Consider the following 19,658-nt stretch of genomic DNA (forward strand, 5'->3'; position numbering starts at 1 on the left):
TACCGTGACTGCTTCTTCTTCCTTGAACTGTCCGCCTCAAAGTCTTGCTTCTTAACCTCTCCCAACCTTCTCCTTACCCTTTCCTCCCACGGTCTCTCAAACCTGAAATGTAAGAATGACAAAGCCAAAATGGTGTGTGCTAGTCAGTTGTCCTTGGGAGTTAATGGGATCCACTGCAACAGTTAAACACGGAGGCCAAGACACAAAAGCATGACAAGACGGATGCAGATGGGGGCTTTTGGTTTACAATTCTCTAAAATCAGCTGCCGAGGCAGTGTGACAAATCATTTTTGATCTGAGAGGCTTTCTCAGAGCAGCCTATTCAACCACACTGGCTGCCCATGCAGTAACTGCTGGAATGGAGGGTGTATGTACAATAAGCTCAAGATTCACGTGCAAGCTTTCATATTTTCTCTCCTCACTCACCCTGACCCTGCACATACCTCATCCCCTTTCAAGACCTCGGCGCCATTCAGTTCCCGGGCTTGGCTTGACTTCTGCAACATTTGCTTCTCTAGGTTGGACAGCTCTTCCTTGGCAGCCTGAAGCTCTTCGGCCTTGGCTGCCTTCTTCCGGGAAATGATGGAGGCCTGTTGGGTCATGTTTATCAATCATAAATGCAGCACATGGCAAGTTGAAACATTCTAGGTAGGGCAGCACAATGGGCAGAGTGGAAATGTTCAAAACATGAGATGCCAACATACAATACAGACTTGAAAACTAAATCCTTGGATTAGAACAAAGTCTGCTTTACCTTCATGTAGCTGCACTAGTACTTCAGACACATAATGATCTTGAAAGAAGGAAAACTGATTTTTTCCCCTTCCTGTAAAAGGACTTTGCTGCCTTGCGACTTAAGACATAATTCTTCCTCAACACGGGTATGGGTAAGTGGCAACTGTGCCACTTTAATTTATTTATTTATTTATTAAAAAAACTTTATTTCTGCCATCACAGAATTCCGAGAGGCATACCTAGGAGTCCAAGGAGTCTCCCATCCAGGCACTAATCAGACCCAGACCTGCTTAGCTTTTGCAAGGTGGCTGCATTATATACCCTCAGCCATGTTCTGTGGCTTCTATGCTGCAGTTAAAAATCAGATTACCATTGCCCAAGCATTCTACTTTGGCAGCCACATCTGATGATTTCCTTAAGTGCATTTTCAAAAATTAAAGATTTAAAACTGTAGCAATGAAGAGAAAGATCCTGTAGTTATTTCACCAGTGTCTTAATGTGGATTTTCATAGCGTAGCCCTTCCAGAAGCTACAGAAATACACAGGACACAGATTAAGGCAGAACAGACCCATGAAACATCAATAAAAAGTCTGTATTCATGTTACAAGGCATATTTGATAAGACTTCTAAAATAGAAACAAATGTTGCTTAAGACATTGAAAACAGTCACATTTTAAATCGGAATCATATTCTTCTTCTTTCTTCTTCTTCTTCTTTGGCGATCATTCGTAGCCAAGAAAGATTGTCTTCCATAAACACGATTTTAACAATGAGTCCGTAAGTGACTGTGGAGGCCAATTCTGGATCTGCACATCCTTCCACAGTGGGGACATTGGTTTCTGGGCGGGAGTTGATCACGGTGTGGATTTGCCAAGCGTGCCTTCCTCTTAGCACGTTTCTCCCTTGCGTCCTGAGATCGAGTGTCTTCAAAGCCCATGACACCTTTGGTAAAGGCTGTTCTCCAACTGGAGCGCTCACAGGCCAGTGTTTCCCAGTTGTCGGTGTTTATGCTACATTTTTTAAGATTTGCCCTGAGACAGTCTTTAAACCTCTTTTGTTGACCACCAGCATTCCGCTTTCCATTTGTAAGTTCGGAATAGAGTAGTTGCTTTGGAAGACGATCATCAGGCATCCGCACAACAAGACCAGTCCAACGAAGTTGATGTTGAAGAACCATTGCTTCAACACTGGTGATCTTTGCTTCTTCCAGTACACCGATATTAGTTCGCCTGTCTTCCCAAGTGATGTGTAAAATTTTTCGGGGACACAGTTGATGGAATCTTTCGAGGAGTTGGAGATGGCGTTTATAAGTGGTCCATGTTTCACAAGCATATAGTAAGGTTGGTAGTACAATAGCTTTGTAAACAAGCATTTTGGTTTCCCTGCGAATGTCCTTGGTCCTCAAACACACTGCACTTCAATCGGGAGAAAGCCGCACTTGCAGAGCTCAGGCGATGCTGGATTTCGGCATCAAAGTTGGCCCTTGTGGAAAGATAACTGCCTAGGTAGGAGAAGTGATCAACATTTTCCAACGTTACACCACTGAGTTGGATTTGTGGCGCTGCAGAGGGGTTGTTTTGTACTTGTTGGTGCAGCACTTTGGTTTTTTGGATGTTGAGTGATAGGCCAAGCTTTTTGTAAGCTTCTGCAAAGTTTTTAGGATGGTTTGGAGGTCATCCTCTGAGCGTGCGCACACTACGTTGTCATCAGCATACTGAAGCTCTATGATGGAAGTTACGGTAACCTTACTTTTTGCTTTCAGCCTGCTCAGATTGAAGAGCTTTCCATCTGTTCGATATATGATTTCTACTCCGGTGGGGAGTTTCCTATCGACAAAGTGTAGGATCATGGCAATGAAAATAATGAATAGAGTTGGGGCAATAACACAACCCTGTTTAACACCTGATCCCACTGTGAATGGTTCACTTTGAGAGCCATTCTTATCTGCGATTGTTGCAGTCATATTATCATGGAGGAGCCGAATGATGTTTACAAATTTATCTGGGCAGCCAATTTGCAGAAGGACAGTCCACAGGGCATTACGATTTACAGCATCAAAAGCCTTAGGTCAAAAGCCTTCAGAAGTGTGACACCGTCTGCTGAGCGTAGGGGGCATATGCCATGATTTATTGACCCATAGATGGTCTTTGTGGCTTTAAAGAAACTCTGTGCATCATGAGTGTCGGCTAAGTGCTGGATCTCTTGAGCTTTTCTTATCCACCAGGTGTTTTTTAGTTCTCTGGTTCTTCTTTGAACCTCAGCCTTAGCGTTGCCATAGGTTTTTTTCTTAGTGGCACAGTTTCTATCTCTTTGCCAGATCTGAAAGGCCTTCCTTTTCTTGTCAATCATGCGTTCAATCTCACTGTCATTCTCATCAAAGCAGTTCTGGTGTTTCTTGGTTTGGTATCTAATAGTTTGTTCACAGGCTGCAATAATGGATGTTTTTAGCTTGGTCCAGTGTTCCTCAATGTTATCCGGGAATTCTGAAAGCAGATGGTCCTTAAGAGTCGTTTGGAAGCTATCCCGCTTAAAGGGATCTTGAAGGGCTTGAGTGTTCATTTTGTGCCTTGGTTTCCTTCCTTGAAGCCTGCATTGAGGTATAATCTTGATAGCTATCGTGGAGCGTATTAGTTGGTGATCTGTCCAGCAGTCGTCGGCGCTCGTCATAGCTCTGGTAAGGAGCACATCATGGTGATCTTTAGCACGGACAATAACATAGTCTGAGAGAGGCAAGTGGTTTGATCGAGGATGCCTCCATGAAGTTTTAAATTTATTTTTCTGTCAAAAGAGTGTGTTGGTGATAAGATTCCGTTCTGGTTGCTGTTGCCAACTCTTTCTTTCCCAATAGTCACAGGCCACAGATCGAAATCTCGCCCAACTCTTGCATTAAAATCACCCAGGAGGATAATTTTATCTTCCTTAGGTGTCTCTGATAGGACGGTATCCAGCTGAGAGTAAAATTTTTCTTTAATGTCTTCATCGGCATCCAGTGTTGGTGCATAAGCGCTTATAATAGTAGCCTGTTGGTTTTTGGAGAGCTTTATTCAAAGGGTTGAGAGTCACTCATTAATACTGGTAGGGACTTCTGACAGGAGCTTCACAAGGTTGTTTTTGATAGCGAAGCCTACTCCATGTATTCAATGTTCTTGTTCAGATAGACCTTTCCAGAAGAATGTGTAGCCTCCTTTTTCTTCCTTCAGTTGTCCCTTACCTGCTCTTCGAGTCTCTTGAAGCGCTGCAATATTGATGTTAAAACGTCGAAATAGTCTAGAAGTGTGGGTATTATAGCCAGAGGGATACACATTGTATTATTATTCTGAACTGTTGTACAGTAGTTTTAATTTAGAGATTCTCATAACATTTTTCCATCAGACAAATATAAGAACAAAGTTCCTGAAAATGGTAGGAGTGGCAATTTTAAGAGCACAACATATTAATATTTCACCATGCATTAACATTCTGATGGACAACAGTTTTCAGAGGTCTTTTGCACCCGTTACCTAAGATCATTTATTTATCTAAAACATTTCCATCTAGTCTCACAATTGCACAAGGCAACTTGCAGCATTTAACTGGAAATGTCAGGGATTGAACCTGGGACCTTCTGCATGCCAACTTTGCACTCTCCTACTGAGCTATGCCCCCACCCATCACCCACCACCCATTAGCAGGACTCTATGAGGTCATCATACAGACGGGCGAAATACAGAATCCAATTTAAGTGGCGACAGACAATATAATGAACAATATAATTTCATTCAGGCCTCCTTGGGATAAATATAATAATTTTTAAAACAGCACAATCCATTATTTCCTTTTACGCAGCATTTTTAGTGTTGCTTTTAACAGAATAATGCTTTCCAGAGCATTACTATACTATCGCAAGAACCAAAAGGCTGCAGCTTCGGATTATGTTACAGAGTTCTAAAAATTAAATACAAGCCTGCTGTTTTTTTCTTATTTAAAACATGGATTATACAGCAATAGTGTAGGCAGTTTTGAGAACAGCCTCCACTCACTGAATTAAAAAGCTTTCTATAGTCTATCTATGGTGATTCAGCTTCTACGGTATCCATGCCTTTCACTTCTCCAAACTAGGCCCATGGTGACAAATTGTGTTAAAAACATATGGGGTGATCTTGTAAAGCCGACGACAAGTGCCCTGTGGAGCTGAGAGGAGTCTGCCATATGTTATTGACCAAGAGAAGCGCTCTGAATTCCTGGAATGGCTCATCCAAGGGACGTCAGCACTTTATATTAGGAGCCAGCTGGTCTCTTGTACCAGCACATTATGTAGCATTCTTAACCTTGTAACACATCCCTCACTTAAACAAGATGCTGCAGGTCACATTCACAATCAGATATCCTACCTTTTTAATGTACCCAATTCAACATTTTGATCACTGACTTTGGAGCTGTCTCACATTATATAGATGGGTTTATCATCAAATTTGTAAATCAAAATATAAGCAAAATTCAAAGTCTCACAGGCAATTGGCTCCTCATGATAAGGTAAGTGAACCATCCTGAGATCTTAAGATGAAGGGCTGTGTATAAATGATTTTTCAAAACAATATTTCTCTTTAGAGAAGACTTTGTGCTCACCTGTTGTCGATACATTGAAAATTTACTATCGATTGGTTCATATTTCATCATCCGCTTCTCAATCAACTGATTGATTTGTATGTTGACCTCATTTATCTGAAATATAGATTAAAACACAAATAATGCTTGTCATCTGAGAAAAGGTTTTCACAGCTAATGCAAAATTATGTCATTTTTATTGCTCTGCAACAGAAGAGACTTCCAGAAATTGCTTCAAATGTCAGTAATGGGTTTAAGCACAGTATCAGATCTAATTTTAAAAAAAGTAGCTCCAGGAATCTTTAGTGACTTTTCCAAAACCACACAGGGTGTCTGGAAACATGTCATTAGCAATTACTCCTTATTTATTTAAATATCACCATTCCCTTCAGCCTCCCAGTCCAAAAGCTTAAATTCCTTATTAGCAAGCAAACTCTCTGAGCCAAAAAGCAAAGAGGCTAGTGGACCCATTCTGCAAAGTGTTTCTCTCTGTGAACTTTTCATTCAGTCGCGATTCATAAATAGACTGTCTGAAATTCCAGCCTCTTTCTTTCCCCATAACAATTTCTTGCAATTTAACTGTGCTTTGAAAAGACACAGACGCTCCTTTTTCACAGCCCGTTTCTGTAATCTGCCCTGAACCCTGTGGGATGGCTGGATATAAATCAAGACACTTGTTAAAATAAAAGAAATCAGAGCAAGGACAAAGCTACTCCATTTCACTCTAGCTCACTAGGCTGCTTCTTTAGGCAGCCAGTTTGGATGCAAATAGCATAAACTCCCCAATACCTGTTTGTTCACTTTTAGCACACTGTTATATGACAAATATATATGTAGCTCCTTCAACTCAAACATATCTGTTGGGCTTTAAGGTGCTACAAGGCTCCTTGCTAGTTTTGCTGCAAAACAAAGACCATGGCTATCCCTCTGAAAGTTGCTGTATTGCAGGAAGATTTTGAGACCATATCATGACATAGACCTTGGAAACAAGTTCTCTCAGAGGCTCATGGCTTAGCACTTGAAAGATTTCCAAATATCAACATCCTCATATAGGAGGTGCTTATTTTCCCCCTTCCAATCTCAGTGCAAAGTGAGTATAGAATTCTGTTGGCCTGGTTTGCACATCACTTTAAACCACAGTTATAATAGCTGAAATAGTGGGTGCTTCACTATTCCTGCACTCCTTCTGTTGCATTATCTGAAGCTGGGCTGTAGTTTGCATCTCCCAAGCAAAGAACAAACCTAGGCCTGTTTGGAGAAAAACACAAACCATGAGCCCCTGTTCAAACAACAAAACAAGCCAGACTGCAGATGGTTTCCTGGCAGTTGCAGAAGCAGGGAAGGAGCAAAGGATCTGCAGTTTCAGCAGGATGCACTAGTTTATTTTAATTACAGCTTAATGTGACGTGCAAACTGGGCCATTATACCCACAGTTCTTTTGACAAATGCATTCAAATATTACACCGAAAGATGGGGGGGGGGGACTTATTTGGAATGAACTCACAAAAGACTTTGAGTTAATATACAATTGCTAAGGACTTTGTATTCTTTTGGAGTTTCATGAATGAAGACATTGTGTGAAAGGGACATTTGCAGCTCCAGTTCATGAATATAAAATGGATGCCCTGGGATAATGTCCAGGAAGCCCAGAGGTATCCTGGGATAACCCCCAGAAGTCTATTCCTGGACATTCAGTTGGTGCATAGGCAGTTCTGTTGCAAATGAGTCCTTGAAGTGCCATACACAACAATAGTATACATTAAATCAAGGGCTGACAGGGAATCTGTTACCACGAGTCACGTGAGTCTTCCTACTGCTATGGCCTTTATGCCCTACTTGTGGGCTTCCCAGAGGCATCTTCCTGGCCACTGTGGGAAACCAAGATGCTGGACAAGATAAAGCCCTGAGCTGATCCAGCAGCGATTTTCTCTCTCTCTCTGATTTCAATTTATATTCTGCATTTATACATATACTGTATTACATTTCATAAATATATAATAATTATATTTGTATAATTATATATGGGGGTTATTGAGTTGTTTTATTTTGATTATATATTTTGTGGTTTTATATTTTGACTTTGTTCTGTGAATCGCCCTGAAACCTCTGGGTATAGTGTGGTATATAAATTCAATCAATCAAATCAAATCAAATTGAAGAGCAGATGAAACCAATTAAGATGAGTTGTATGAAAGGACATCAGAGGGGAGGCTAAGTGGGCCTCACTGGAGAGAGAGTTCAGAATGTTGGGGCTCTTATGTTTGCAAAATTATCAGCAGGACATAAATGTGGAATGACTGACTTCCGGCGCTGCCGCCATGGTGAACAGCGGGTTCCATCATAGCGGATGCAGGCCGTGCAGCTAATTAAGGATAATATGAAAGTAATTATCCTAGTTGTGACTTAAGGCGATAGTCCTCTCTCCACGTGTCAGGGAGTAAGCCCCCTTGAACTCAGTTGAGCATAGGATTGTGCTTTTAGTCCCACTGAAAGTATTGAGACTCAAGTTTTTTGCCACCAACAAAAATAGCTTGAATGGGAATTAATCCCAATTTAATTTTGATGTTTTGGGGCCATCAGTTTAGCTTATAACTGAAGCCTTAACAGCAATGTTATAGATGTTTTATAATTGTCTAGTGATTCTCTGAAAACCTCAAAAACTTAATCAGAATACTGAATTCACTACTTTTTAAAATCTTTGAGCAGTTATGCTCATCCACACCACAAGTTCAGCACACCTGCAAAAGGAAGGGAAATCCCAGTGAACCTAATAAAAAAAGAGAGGGATTTGTTCACTCACAGGCCCAATTTTGGTTGTGTCTATGTGCAGGGTGCTTCCTAGCTCCCTTACTACATCTCTGATCAATGTCAGAGTATATCTGGAGCTTATTCAAGATCATCTATTTGAAAATCTTGTATTCTATTTTACCTATTCTTAGATTTCCCCCAAACAAGAAGAAATGGTATTGCAGTCAATTATCGAGCCTTAACAAGCTCTAGGTTTCAACATTTCAAATGCTGCAATAAGAAGGAAAATTGCTATGCTATATTTTATGCCAAATTAGTCATAATGTTAGTATCTAAAACAAAAAAAGGACCCTGTACATTATTACTTCAATGTGAATGCCAATCACACTCAGCATTCAAATTATTGCAGAAATATATGGAGCCTATTTCTCCATTTTCCTGCAAGCCCTGAGAGGACATTACTCTAACACATAAGGCTGTGAAGAAATGACCTTTTGAAATGCAAAATGAGTAATATAATTTCCTAATTAGCTGTGAGTAATAATCTGCATGTTTATTTTAGTGAGCACCTTGGAGTTTCTTGAAAAAAAGTTAAAATAATTTCCTTATGATTTAAACCAGAGAACAAATTAAAATATTAATGGATGTAGTGAGGGATAACAAAAATCTGACCACAGGCCAGCAGAAAGCATGTTGAGTCTGGTCACATACATTTTTACATTATGGTTCAATTACATTCAGCCCACTCCCAAAACATAATCTGTTTGCCTCAGAAGGGGCATGCAGTACTATAATGCCCTCTTATTCAAGATGCCAGTAATACAGGTTATTTACACGCTGCCCTCCCCCCAACTACGACACAATAACCTCCAAATGTCCAGTGAACAGGGTTCCAAGTGCTCTTGTCTCTTTACAACCCAGCAGCAAGCAGAGTGCAAACAGGCACCCCACGTTATATACCAGTGCCCCATGTTATATACCAGTCTACCTCCCCTCAAAAAGCTCAACTACTTTGGTGAGGGCTCCCCCCAAAAAACTCAACAGCTTTGATCACTCCAATGGGTAGATCACTGCCAGTGTTTTTACAGTGGGAGTAGATCGCAGTCTCTTGGGAGTTGGACATCGCTGTTATAGACCAACCACCAGAAGTGTGGAGCAGGTAAGATGCACAAAGAAATAGCTGCTTTTAAAATAAATTAGTCAGATGTTTTTGAGCCCTTAAACATGGGAACTGAACTTTCTCCCTGTCAACATACTTTGGTTTCAAGCTCGTTGAGATCAGTCTGGCCCATTGCTGGCTCTGCAACTACTTTCTGCAAGAAGTACAGCGACTGCTTCTTTATTTCCAGTTCTCTAGGAAATTTTTCAGAGACCAAATATGTATTGAACTTTGTCTCCTCTTCCAGTCTCTTCATTAAGCCTGGAAAACCAAAACAAACAATATGAACACATACCTAAATAAAGTAATAAGAAGGTCAGTTTGGTCCCACACTGTAATAGTTGTAATTTAAGCAAAACTATTTAGCAGTCAAACACATTAATTTCTGTACCAACAAACAAGCAGGGGCTTGGTTGAAGGAAGGGGTGTCATAGCCCCGAGTGCACAATTTTTAGGGGGCGTGAGCTAGGTGCCCCCATGCAGGGATCCCCATCCCATCCTGCCTGACACTGGGGGTCTCTGGGTCCAAGAGCCTGGCCTGGCTTGGCTGCAGTGCCCCGGCCCCCTGGCTAGTGTCAGGGGGGATTTGCCCAGCAAGTGCTACATTGGCCGGCCGGGCTCCTCCAAGCACAGGCAGGCAGGAGCACAACTCAGCCTGCGGCCAGGGCTGAACTGGTGTGTGGGCTTTGCACCTTTGCACCCCGTGTGCATGCACTTGGCAGCGTTGGCTGGCCTGGCGCAGGAGGTTCTATTGACCCTCTGTGCTCTGCCCCTGCCTGGCACACACACATGTCCCAGGCGACAGAAAAGGACACAACACTGCTGCAAACGAGGAGTCTCGTGAGCTGCAATTTACACTGTATATGGATGAAAACACAACCTGGTAGGATATAACTTAGTAAGCTATACAAATCCTCTCTTCTAGGCAGGCCTGAATTCTTGCCACCTTGTGATTTGGTTATGAATTTCTTAATATTTGCAGGGGTAGTATGAAGGGTTACATTTTAGGTTTTAACAGTAGGTCACTCTCCCTCATAGCAGTTGAGAAATGCTGTAATACATGAACCAAGTATGTCACACCATCTCAAAATCCAGAAGAAAAGGACTATCATAAGAATGTCCAAGATTTTACGGTGCATACATCAGTCACGTAGGTCTTCTCTATGTGTAAACCACTATGCAAAGGCTAAGCTGAATGTATGAAATTCAGACAGGGGTGGGGAAGGCATGTCACAGTGAAAAAGGTTAGAGCAATCCTACCAGGTATCTATTTAGAACAGGGCTACAATGTTCAGCTACACTGGCAATACTGAGTATGGGTATGGTCCTCAAGGCACACTGCTGTTGTGAGTCCCTCAATACCGCCTGGCATGGGGCTGGGGGTGACAGATGAGGAAGGAGAGCAGGAGGAGGGTGCTGTCAGCAGGGAACAGTCCAAGAGGGCTCCCATTCCTTTGCCTTCAGAGCTGGGGAAACAGAGGCAGTCCTGCTGGCTCCCTGTCTTGTCCCATCCACAGAGTGGGATGGTTTCCTTGCAGCACGGGAGGACTAGCAAGGGAGCGAAGCTGAGCAGCAGCAGCAGCAGCAGCAGCAGCAGCCAGAGAGACTGACCTCTATCCCATCACCAGGAACTTGGCGCCACCTTCATTGTTGGAAATAGACCCAAGCCCCTCACAAAAGCACTTGCTTCCAAGTGCCCCCACTCTCATAGGGAGAATCTCGTGAGTGCACTACTTCTCACCTTTAAAAGCAGGTGGAGGGCGATGGCTGCTTGTCCATTCTTGGACTCCTGCTGCTGTTCTCGAACTCTCTAACCACATATGTACCTGTAACCTGACCTGTAAGCCTTGAATAAAGCTTTCTTACTTATACATAACAGCCTCTGTCGTATCATTTGGGATGGGAGCCCTGACAACTCAAGTTCCTCTAACATCACCCAGGCTTGTGAGGATTGAAGATCTTGAGAATCAGGCTACAAATTGGGCTGTCATATACAGACTGTAATGTGAAAATTCATTAAATTGAAATTGGTGTCATTCCTGGGAATACTATACTCAGATTCCTCAATGTACAATTTCCCTCATTCATGCTCTAATCTTAAGCTTATTGGACACCTAAGTTCTGGAATATTCACTAGGTGTTCTTTTCTATGTTAGAAATATTCTAAATGTGCAAAGATGATTCAAAAATTGAGAACAGACTGTTCTCTGCTTCTAAAAACAGGCATGATCTTGTTTTTATGATGCTGGTGAGACCACATGGGAGTTTTGGTAAACTGAAGGGCAGCACAGAAATATTTTAAACTAGTACCTGTGTACCCAGGATTGTTCAGGAATGTTAAGAACCCCCCAACATCTGTGCATTTTGAAGGTTCAGGCTGCCATCTTGAATTCAAAATGGCATCCAATTGTATCCAAACGTGGAAAAGAAAACCCTGCTCCTTGATCTTAGGAACAAGCAGGCGGAATTTGGTTACAATATCTTAAGAGGTGTCCAAATGCATAGAGAACAAACAACTTTCCAAAATATATTTTGAACAATAAATATAAAGGAAGCTCGCCTTAAAGCAGTGGTCTTTTGCAAATTTCCCGTTTTAAAGCTGGTTGATGGTGTGCTTTCACAGGCAGGGGGGAAGTGTTAACTTTCCAAGTGGAAAAAAAACACACCCACACCCACGGCATTCTCTTTTGTGGCATTACGTTTATGGAATATGCTTCCAAGGGATGTCTGCTTGGCTCAATCTTTTTCAGCAAGCAAAGGACATCAATTTTTTCAGCATTCCTTTGCAATAGCTGTTGGTGGATTAATTGTAACTCCTGGTCATTGTTTTAAATATTGTTCCCAGAATTTTATGCTGAATTGGTTCATAGCTGCTGTGTTTTAACCTTTCAGTATTTTAGTGATGATACGATTTCAAATAGAAAAGTGAATATAAATGTAATGGAAGTGGGGAGATGAATGAATTTAGAAAAGGCATTTCTAACTTTCATATAAGGAAAACATGAGATATGGTTACAACAGATCTCTCCAACAGAGATTAGAGTGCAGAATACGGTATATAGAACATACTATTAGAAACATCTCTTTTTAAAAAGGCTTCTAAAATGAGATGTTTACTCTAAAGCAGCTTTTTTCAACCTGGTACCCTCTGGATATTTTGGATTACAACCGGACACCAGGTTGAAGAAGGTTGTTCTAAAGCAGGCATCCCCAAACTTCGGCCCTCCAGATGTTTTGGACTACAATTCCCATCTTCCCCGACCACTGGTCCTGTTAGCTAGGGATCATGGGAGTTGTTGGCCAAAACATCTGGAGGGCCGCAGTTGTTGGATGCCTGTTCTAAAGCTTCCACTGATGCCAGACACCAGAGACACCAGGTAAAACATGAAAACTAACTGGTGGTTAAGCGCACACAAAGAACAACAGATGCCTAGCCTACTTTGAATGTTGCACATAGAGTAAAATGTTCTCAAACTCTGTGGAATTACAGGTAGGTAGCTGTGTTGGTCTGAGTCGAAGCAAAATAAAATAAAAAAATCCTTCAGTAGCACCATAAAGACCAACTAGGTTTTTATTTTGGTATAAGCTCATACCAAAATAAAAACTTACTTGGTCTTTAAGGTGCTACTGAAGGAATTTTTTTATTTTTCTGTGGAATTAGTCACATAGGGAAAGGAATTACCTAATTCTTTCTCTCTCTCTCTCTCTCTCTCTCTCTCTCATTTTGGCAGCTTAATTGAACTTTTTCTGAAAACATTGCCTTTTACAAACTCTCAAGCCAAAGGGAAAATAATAGAGAGCACTTTAGGTCTTTCCATTATCCACTTCAGAAGCTTTTAATTTTTTTTAAAAAAAAACATTTTCTTTTAGACTCTTTATGCATGAAAGCTGTATAGTGTGCTTGGCTCAGGGCCTTAAGCTTATTTGACTTCCATTTTTGCCAATGACATATGTGAAAAGCTGTTAATAGTGATTCATCATGTTTTCTGTTCAATTTTTCATGGTTATAAGAGAGGTTCCGGAAGAGTGAATTAGTGGCTTGTTCAGACATGGGGAAATAGAAAGCTTAACCTGACTAGACCTGACTAATGAACTTGCCCCAGCTAGAAATTTCAGCGCCTTTCTCAATACATGGGCTAAATGCATATCTTCAAACAAAATTCCAAGCAGCAGAGCTCAAGTCAAAAGACACACTTGTCTTCTGAGATCCAGAGTCCAGCAGTGTTCTTTAATTGGTGCTCAAACCCTACTACCTACAACAGCACGTCACTAAGTTAGCAGTAAAGGAGTAACAACATAGCTCGGGGGGGATTCAAAATGTATGGAATGCACTGAAAGGTCTTTAATTTCAAATGGAACTCAGGCAGGCAAAGGTGGGATTCCAAGTCTCACTAGAGTTGAGACAAGAATGGCGATTGGTGGGAGATTCCCTCCCCTTTTAGCTGGCAACCACCACCCGATCTATCAGTCAGTGCTGACTGTACCTCCAGGAGGAGTTGACCCTCCTTTGGACTTCTTTGGAGGTCTTTAAGCAGAGGCTTGACAACCATATGTCAAGAATGCTTTGATGGTGTTTCCTGCTTGGCAGGGGGTTGGACTGGATAGCCCTTGTGGCCTCTTCCAACTCTATGATTCTATGACCCTTTCCTGCATGCTACACTTCTTCAATGACCAATAAGTAAGTAGTCTTTGCTGCCATCAACACTACATGGTAGGGTCAATTCTGTGTTCTCATTTGTGTTCAGTTGTTGCTACCCTGAGATTTACACCAGTTTTACTCCAGCTGTCGTCGTCCTGCCTGTTTCATTGCCCAGAGCTCCCCAGAAAAACAAGATTGCCATTTGGAATCCACAATGCCTGGCAGCAATCATTTAAGAGCAGTCATGTGTGTGGCTCGTTCTATCTCACCACTCCACTGTGAGATCAGGGCCTCAACAGCAGGCCAGTCACACTAACCAGAAACCACCTCACAGCATTCAGAAGTCAATGAGAGTTTAAAATGCTTAACTTTAGGTGGATCATAACCAACTGGTATTCAACTTAATGACGGTACATTTTTTTATCATCAATTACTTGCAGGAAAGACCCATTTATCTCAGCATAACGTACAGTTGAGAAACTATGCAGAGGATGGCAGGCCTCATATAAACCGAGGAGGAACAGATGGCGCTCAGTACTTAAACTTTTAAAATCGTACAATACGTCATCTTTCAGCTGATGTACTTGAAGTTGTTGGGTTTTGTTTTTTGTTTTTTTAAAGCTACTAATAACTCTTAATGGCAAAATGTTCTGGCAGGGCTTTAGGCTTCTCTTATTAATTGCACACTGATGTCATCAAGAGGAGTGCCTGAAAACAAGGACTTAAAGCTTTCCCTTAAAATAAACCTTTCTCTCGCTTACTACAAAACAGCAAAAATGTGATCAAAGTGGTACTGGCTAGGAATTTACATGGCATTTCAATGTGAATGCTCAGTCGAGAGCAAAAATTAGAGTGTCCTCCTCTTGCTCCTGCATAAAAAATAACATAATCCGATAGGGAAGGGGGAAAGTGAGCAGAATTAGTTGAGGATAAAAATACTAATTCTTCAACTCTGAGACAGACATTGATAAGGATAAGCAGGCAGTCTGATTATAATATGGCTGTGGTCAAAGACGGCTTTTTGATTGAAACTGAAGTCCCACCTGCAGGACCAACTAGCCTTAAACATAAATTGTATCCTGCACAATACACTTTGGCACTCACTCATTCAAAAAACCAGATGTATTCTCTTACACTAGCCTCCCTACACCTCAAGAGAAATAGTGGAAAGTTCTGGCTCCATTACATCTTCTTCAGTGCTTCACAGTGGCTCTGCAAGGCACCACTGCATTATATACCGTATTACAGAAGAGTTAACAGAAGACAAGTATACCGTATATAGAAATACAAAAGTCCCACCATCCCTTATAACGCCAGAGGTTATATCTGGTATTATCTAGCTGCTTATTACAATTCAGTTATTTATTTTACTGAAAGTATTCCGCTACCCCTCCATTGAAAATGTTCCCAGAGCAACTTACATAAGAGCAATTAAAACAATAATAAATACAAGAAAGATCCAGCCCACAAGTTAACATTTTAAAACACATGGCATAAAAGGGAAAATGTATGGGGACGGAGAAGGAAAAACAAGCAATCTCATGCACTGATCCTTAAAATTACAAAGTCCTTATTAATGACTGACTTAAACAGAAACAGTTCAGGTAGAGGAGGAATCAAGAGGCTATTGACTCTGAGCAGAGCCAATGTCAAAGAAGAGACCAGAGTAAAAACAGACAAATATGAACAGGTGTAGTTACAGTACTCAACAGATACAGTTGCCCATATTTTGGCTTCATTTATAAAGTAAGGATCAAAAGGTTAGTATAAAATTATTAACAGCAGCAATGAAAAAGCTCATGTGTTATGAATATAGTCATGTACAGATCTTATCTGTAATATCCAGATCTTCCAAAATCTGTACATCAAGCCAAACCTTTAATATGAAACTGTAAACTCAGGAGGGTATAAATTATATCTTTCTTGACTTTTAAAAAGTCCATCCTAGGTTTTTGGCAGTAGACAAGGGGGGGGGACATTTTAGAACTCCTACTTACTTTCTGGCTTTGAATCCACTGCTGCATGACGCATATCCTTGAGCTGGAGTTGGACTCTTTGCAGCCTCTGCTCTGCATGAAAAAGCTTAGAAAATATGCACAGATCTATTAATAAGCTTAATCTTTGGAAACGTACACAATAGCAATTTGCAAAAAGGGAGGAAACATCTATGCAAACCCTACTGAATAGGCTGAGAATGCACACAATATAACCCTTCCCTCAGCCTTTAAAAGGAAGGAATTAGAAAGCATTATGATGGCAGATGTGGCAAGACAGTGCTACAACCAGCTGTACCATTGAGCAAACCAAGAGCAGGAATTGTTTGGTGGGCCTGGTAAACCTTTGGCCCACATTGGCCAAGCATGCAGCTAGAAATGTCTATTGGAAAGGTCAACACATGACCACACCACCATCAGATGAATGTATCAAGCTCCAATTATCACTGCACCAAGGAGTTAAATTTTGAAGACCATTTTAGAAACTTGTCCATCTAGCCCAGCATCCATACCTGCCAAGTTCCTCTCTGAAAAATAAGGGATCGGACTGGAAGTAGCATACCGGAAGTAGCACTGCCGCCATTTTGGAACTGGGGGGAGCATGCTCAGAAGTGACTTGATGCTGCTGTGCCCAGTCCCAAAATGGCCGCCGCACCAGAAGTCGTGCTGCAGCCATTTTGGAACTGGGAGCAACATCAAAAGTCGCTTCTGAGCATGCTCCCCCCAGTTCCAAAATGGCCACCGCGCCAGAATAAACCGGGAAAAAACAAAAAAATCCGTTTTTTCAGCTGGGGACAGCAGGAAAAACGGGGATTTCCCGCGGAATACGGGAGACTTGGCAGCTATGCCAGCATCCTGTTTTCAAACTATGACCAACTAGATATCTCTGGAAGTTCATAGGCAGTGGCATAAAAGCAATAATCTTCCCTGATTTTTGTCCCCAGCATATGGTATCCAGAAGCATACATGGATTTACAGCCATGACACCCCTGATTTCTCCATAATCTAAATAGAAATTCGTACCAAGACTAGATTTAAACTTCTGTAAACAAGGAGTGCCATCATCCAATGACAATATTGGCATTTTTTTAAAAAGCCAAATGCAATTTTATTTACAAAAATTAGTTAGGTTTTATTTTATTGGGGGGGAAACACCCTTAATTTAAGTGGCATGCTTTTGCACAGATACCTGATTTTTCTGTTCTTGCTTCTGCTGTGAGAGAGATTCCTCCCTCTCCTTCTCTACTCGAAGCTGCCTTGCCATTTCAAGCATCCGCTGATGATTCTGCACTGTCTCCACCTACGGTAAAAGGATAAGTGAAGTAAGTTAACTGCTACATAGCTGAGAAATCAATTAGGGCGATCAGGTGTCTCACAGATTCACACCACACTTCCTCCCCATATGCAACACTTCTTGGAGCTCACACTGAAGTGTTGGACTCAAGGCCTTTAAAAGTTTTGGACTGCTGCCTGAGGGGAAGATTCTCTTTCCTCCGGTTAGCCATTTGATTCCTTCCCAAGGCGTGCAACATGTTAGTCTTAATCCTTGTTTGCATTCCCCAGTCCCACTTGCAAGCCAAGGATGATGACATCCAAATGCCACGGCTTTGCTTCTCCCACTTACACGCTTCTTAAGACGCTCTACTCTCTTCATCAGCTGATCCTTCTCCTCTTCCATAGCAGTGATATCCTAGAAAGCGTCAACACAGAAAAAATATGACACACACCAGAATCAGTTATTTTTCTACACACCTGGGACTAAGAGAAGACTCTATCATAATATTCATGTAACTGAATCACTTATGCTCAGGATTTTAATTATATTACCTCTTAGTTTTGTACAGGTTAATCAAAAATCAAATCAACATATTCAAAGAGGTACTCTTCAAATCCTATAGAATTTGTTGGTGCTTCAAAGAAGAAAAAAGATCAAACTGCCCCAAGTCATTCAATACAAAGAATCTAAATACCCTTAAAAAAAAGAAAGAAAGAATGCCATTTGGGGCAGATAACAAAGTTATGAATGGGCAGATGGGCTAGAAATAAAATTTGCTTTGAACATAAGGTGACTATGTCCCTTTAGATGCTTTTCTGGTTAGCTACATTTTATTGATTAATCAATGTATATCGTGCCTTTCAAATGATGTTTTTCAAGAGCACTTACAGGGGGTTAGATGAGGCTAGGTTAGCGGTTTTGGTGAAAAGTAGCTGAACCTCTTGAATGAGCTACCTGTGACAGGGAAGACTTAAGAATAAGACATGCTCTTAGTAGTAAGCCCTAATGGGAGAAAGACAAGTGACAACTGCTGTATCAGTTATATTTTACTGAGTCTCACTCATATTACCTGCTTTGTGAGACAGCGACAAAATAGTCAAGAAGAAGAAAAAATCAGTCACCCTCTTCGGCAGGTAGCAACATTTGTAGACATACTTGTAAGCCTAAATTATGCATTTATTTTATTTAGATAATGTATAATAGGCCATTTAATCAAAATAATCGCCAATAATACCCAGATAAAATCAACAAAATTCAAAAACAAAGGCTAAGTTATGTGTCCGTATAGGCTTTTGAAACAAAAAAAAAAGTTTTCATCAGGTGTTTAAATAATACAGTGGTACCTCTACTTACAAATTTAATGCGTTCCGAACGCACATTCGTAAGTTGAAAAAAAGTCGAATCCCATAGGAATGCATTGAGAGAAAAAATTCGTAAGTCGAAGCAACCCTATCTAAAAATTCGCAAGTAGAAAAAATCCTATCTAAACCGCATCCAAGATGGCAGAGGGAGCTCCGTTCGCAAGAAGAAACACTCGTAAGTAGAGGTACCACTGTATAGTGAGTGTATCTGCCTAATGGTAACAGACAGGGAATTCCAAAGCTCAGGGTGCCATGCTAAAAGATCAATACAATCAATTTAATCAATTTTAATCAAGAGTTGATCTAAAAATCAAAAGCACAGCTAAAAATATATAGTATCTGCAATCTCTCTCTTTTTTACCCTTCGTATTTCTGCAGTTGAGAAACCAGAAGTCTTCAGCTGTTCACATTCTTTATGTACGTTTTTGAATGCTTCCATCAGCTCTTCATACTGCAAAAAGAGCAAACAAATGATATGACTCAGGGTGTATACTGATTATACACACATACTCTCTGATAATGTTGCTGTCTAATAACAACAGGGAGCATTCCTCAGTACCAGGAAAAATACCAAATCACACTCTCATTCATAGAAATCTGCACATTTTGCCACATAAAATTCTTTCTAGGAAGACTAAGGATTACTGTTAACAGTGCAGTGTCAAGAGTTCATTAAATCGTAACAGGAGTTGCTAACCCAGGGCCTGCTAAGGGCAGATTCCCTAGACTGAGCTTTTATTGAAAAAATGAAATAATGTACATTCACCGTGATCAAAACTGTGAGCAAAGGGTCCTTCCTCTAACTTCAGGTGAGCAGACCAGTGGGCAGGTCATAACCATCAGAATTAATGTATCTTATAAACTGCATCTGGGCCCACCTAGAAATTGTGTGTAAGCCATGTTTGTTCCACAAACACAAAATTTGTAATGATATGTAACTTAAATAATTTAGGTCATAACATAAAATATTACACAAATAAATAACCAGATATTATCAGCAAAAATCTCTTCATTTTTAGCAGCATTTAAAAAACCCTCACGTATTGTTTTAAGTGTGGTGTATTATTATAGTTTCTATTTTGGAGAAGCCAGTTGATTACTGGAAACATTTTACATAATGGAAACTGTGGAGCTGTATCTTTATACAAATTAGGAGTGGCA

General features: G+C 40.9%; 1 protein-coding gene across 3 annotated transcripts in view; it reads right to left on the reverse strand.

Moving 5' to 3' along the window:
- Positions 1-19,658, reverse strand: part of IFT81 (intraflagellar transport 81) — a 73,410-nt gene that overhangs the window by 38,479 nt on the left and 15,273 nt on the right. For all 3 annotated transcript variants that reach the window (XR_004691461.2, XR_004691462.2, XM_035098556.2), the window contains exons 5-11: positions 18,859-18,948; positions 17,485-17,550; positions 17,050-17,160; positions 15,864-15,948; positions 9,325-9,488; positions 5,342-5,437; positions 444-590 (exon numbers count right to left, since the gene is read on the reverse strand). Coding sequence is in view for 1 of the 3 variants with exons in the window: in XM_035098556.2 (XP_034954447.1) it covers positions 444-590; positions 5,342-5,437; positions 9,325-9,488; positions 15,864-15,948; positions 17,050-17,160; positions 17,485-17,550; positions 18,859-18,948 (759 nt within the window). In the remaining 2 variants the exon portion in view is untranslated. The remainder of the gene's footprint in view (positions 1-443; positions 591-5,341; positions 5,438-9,324; positions 9,489-15,863; positions 15,949-17,049; positions 17,161-17,484; positions 17,551-18,858; positions 18,949-19,658) is intronic.

This window comes from Zootoca vivipara, chromosome 17, assembly GCF_963506605.1.
Source record: "Zootoca vivipara chromosome 17, rZooViv1.1, whole genome shotgun sequence".
In the NCBI taxonomy this organism is placed as follows: Eukaryota; Metazoa; Chordata; class Lepidosauria; order Squamata; family Lacertidae; genus Zootoca; species Zootoca vivipara.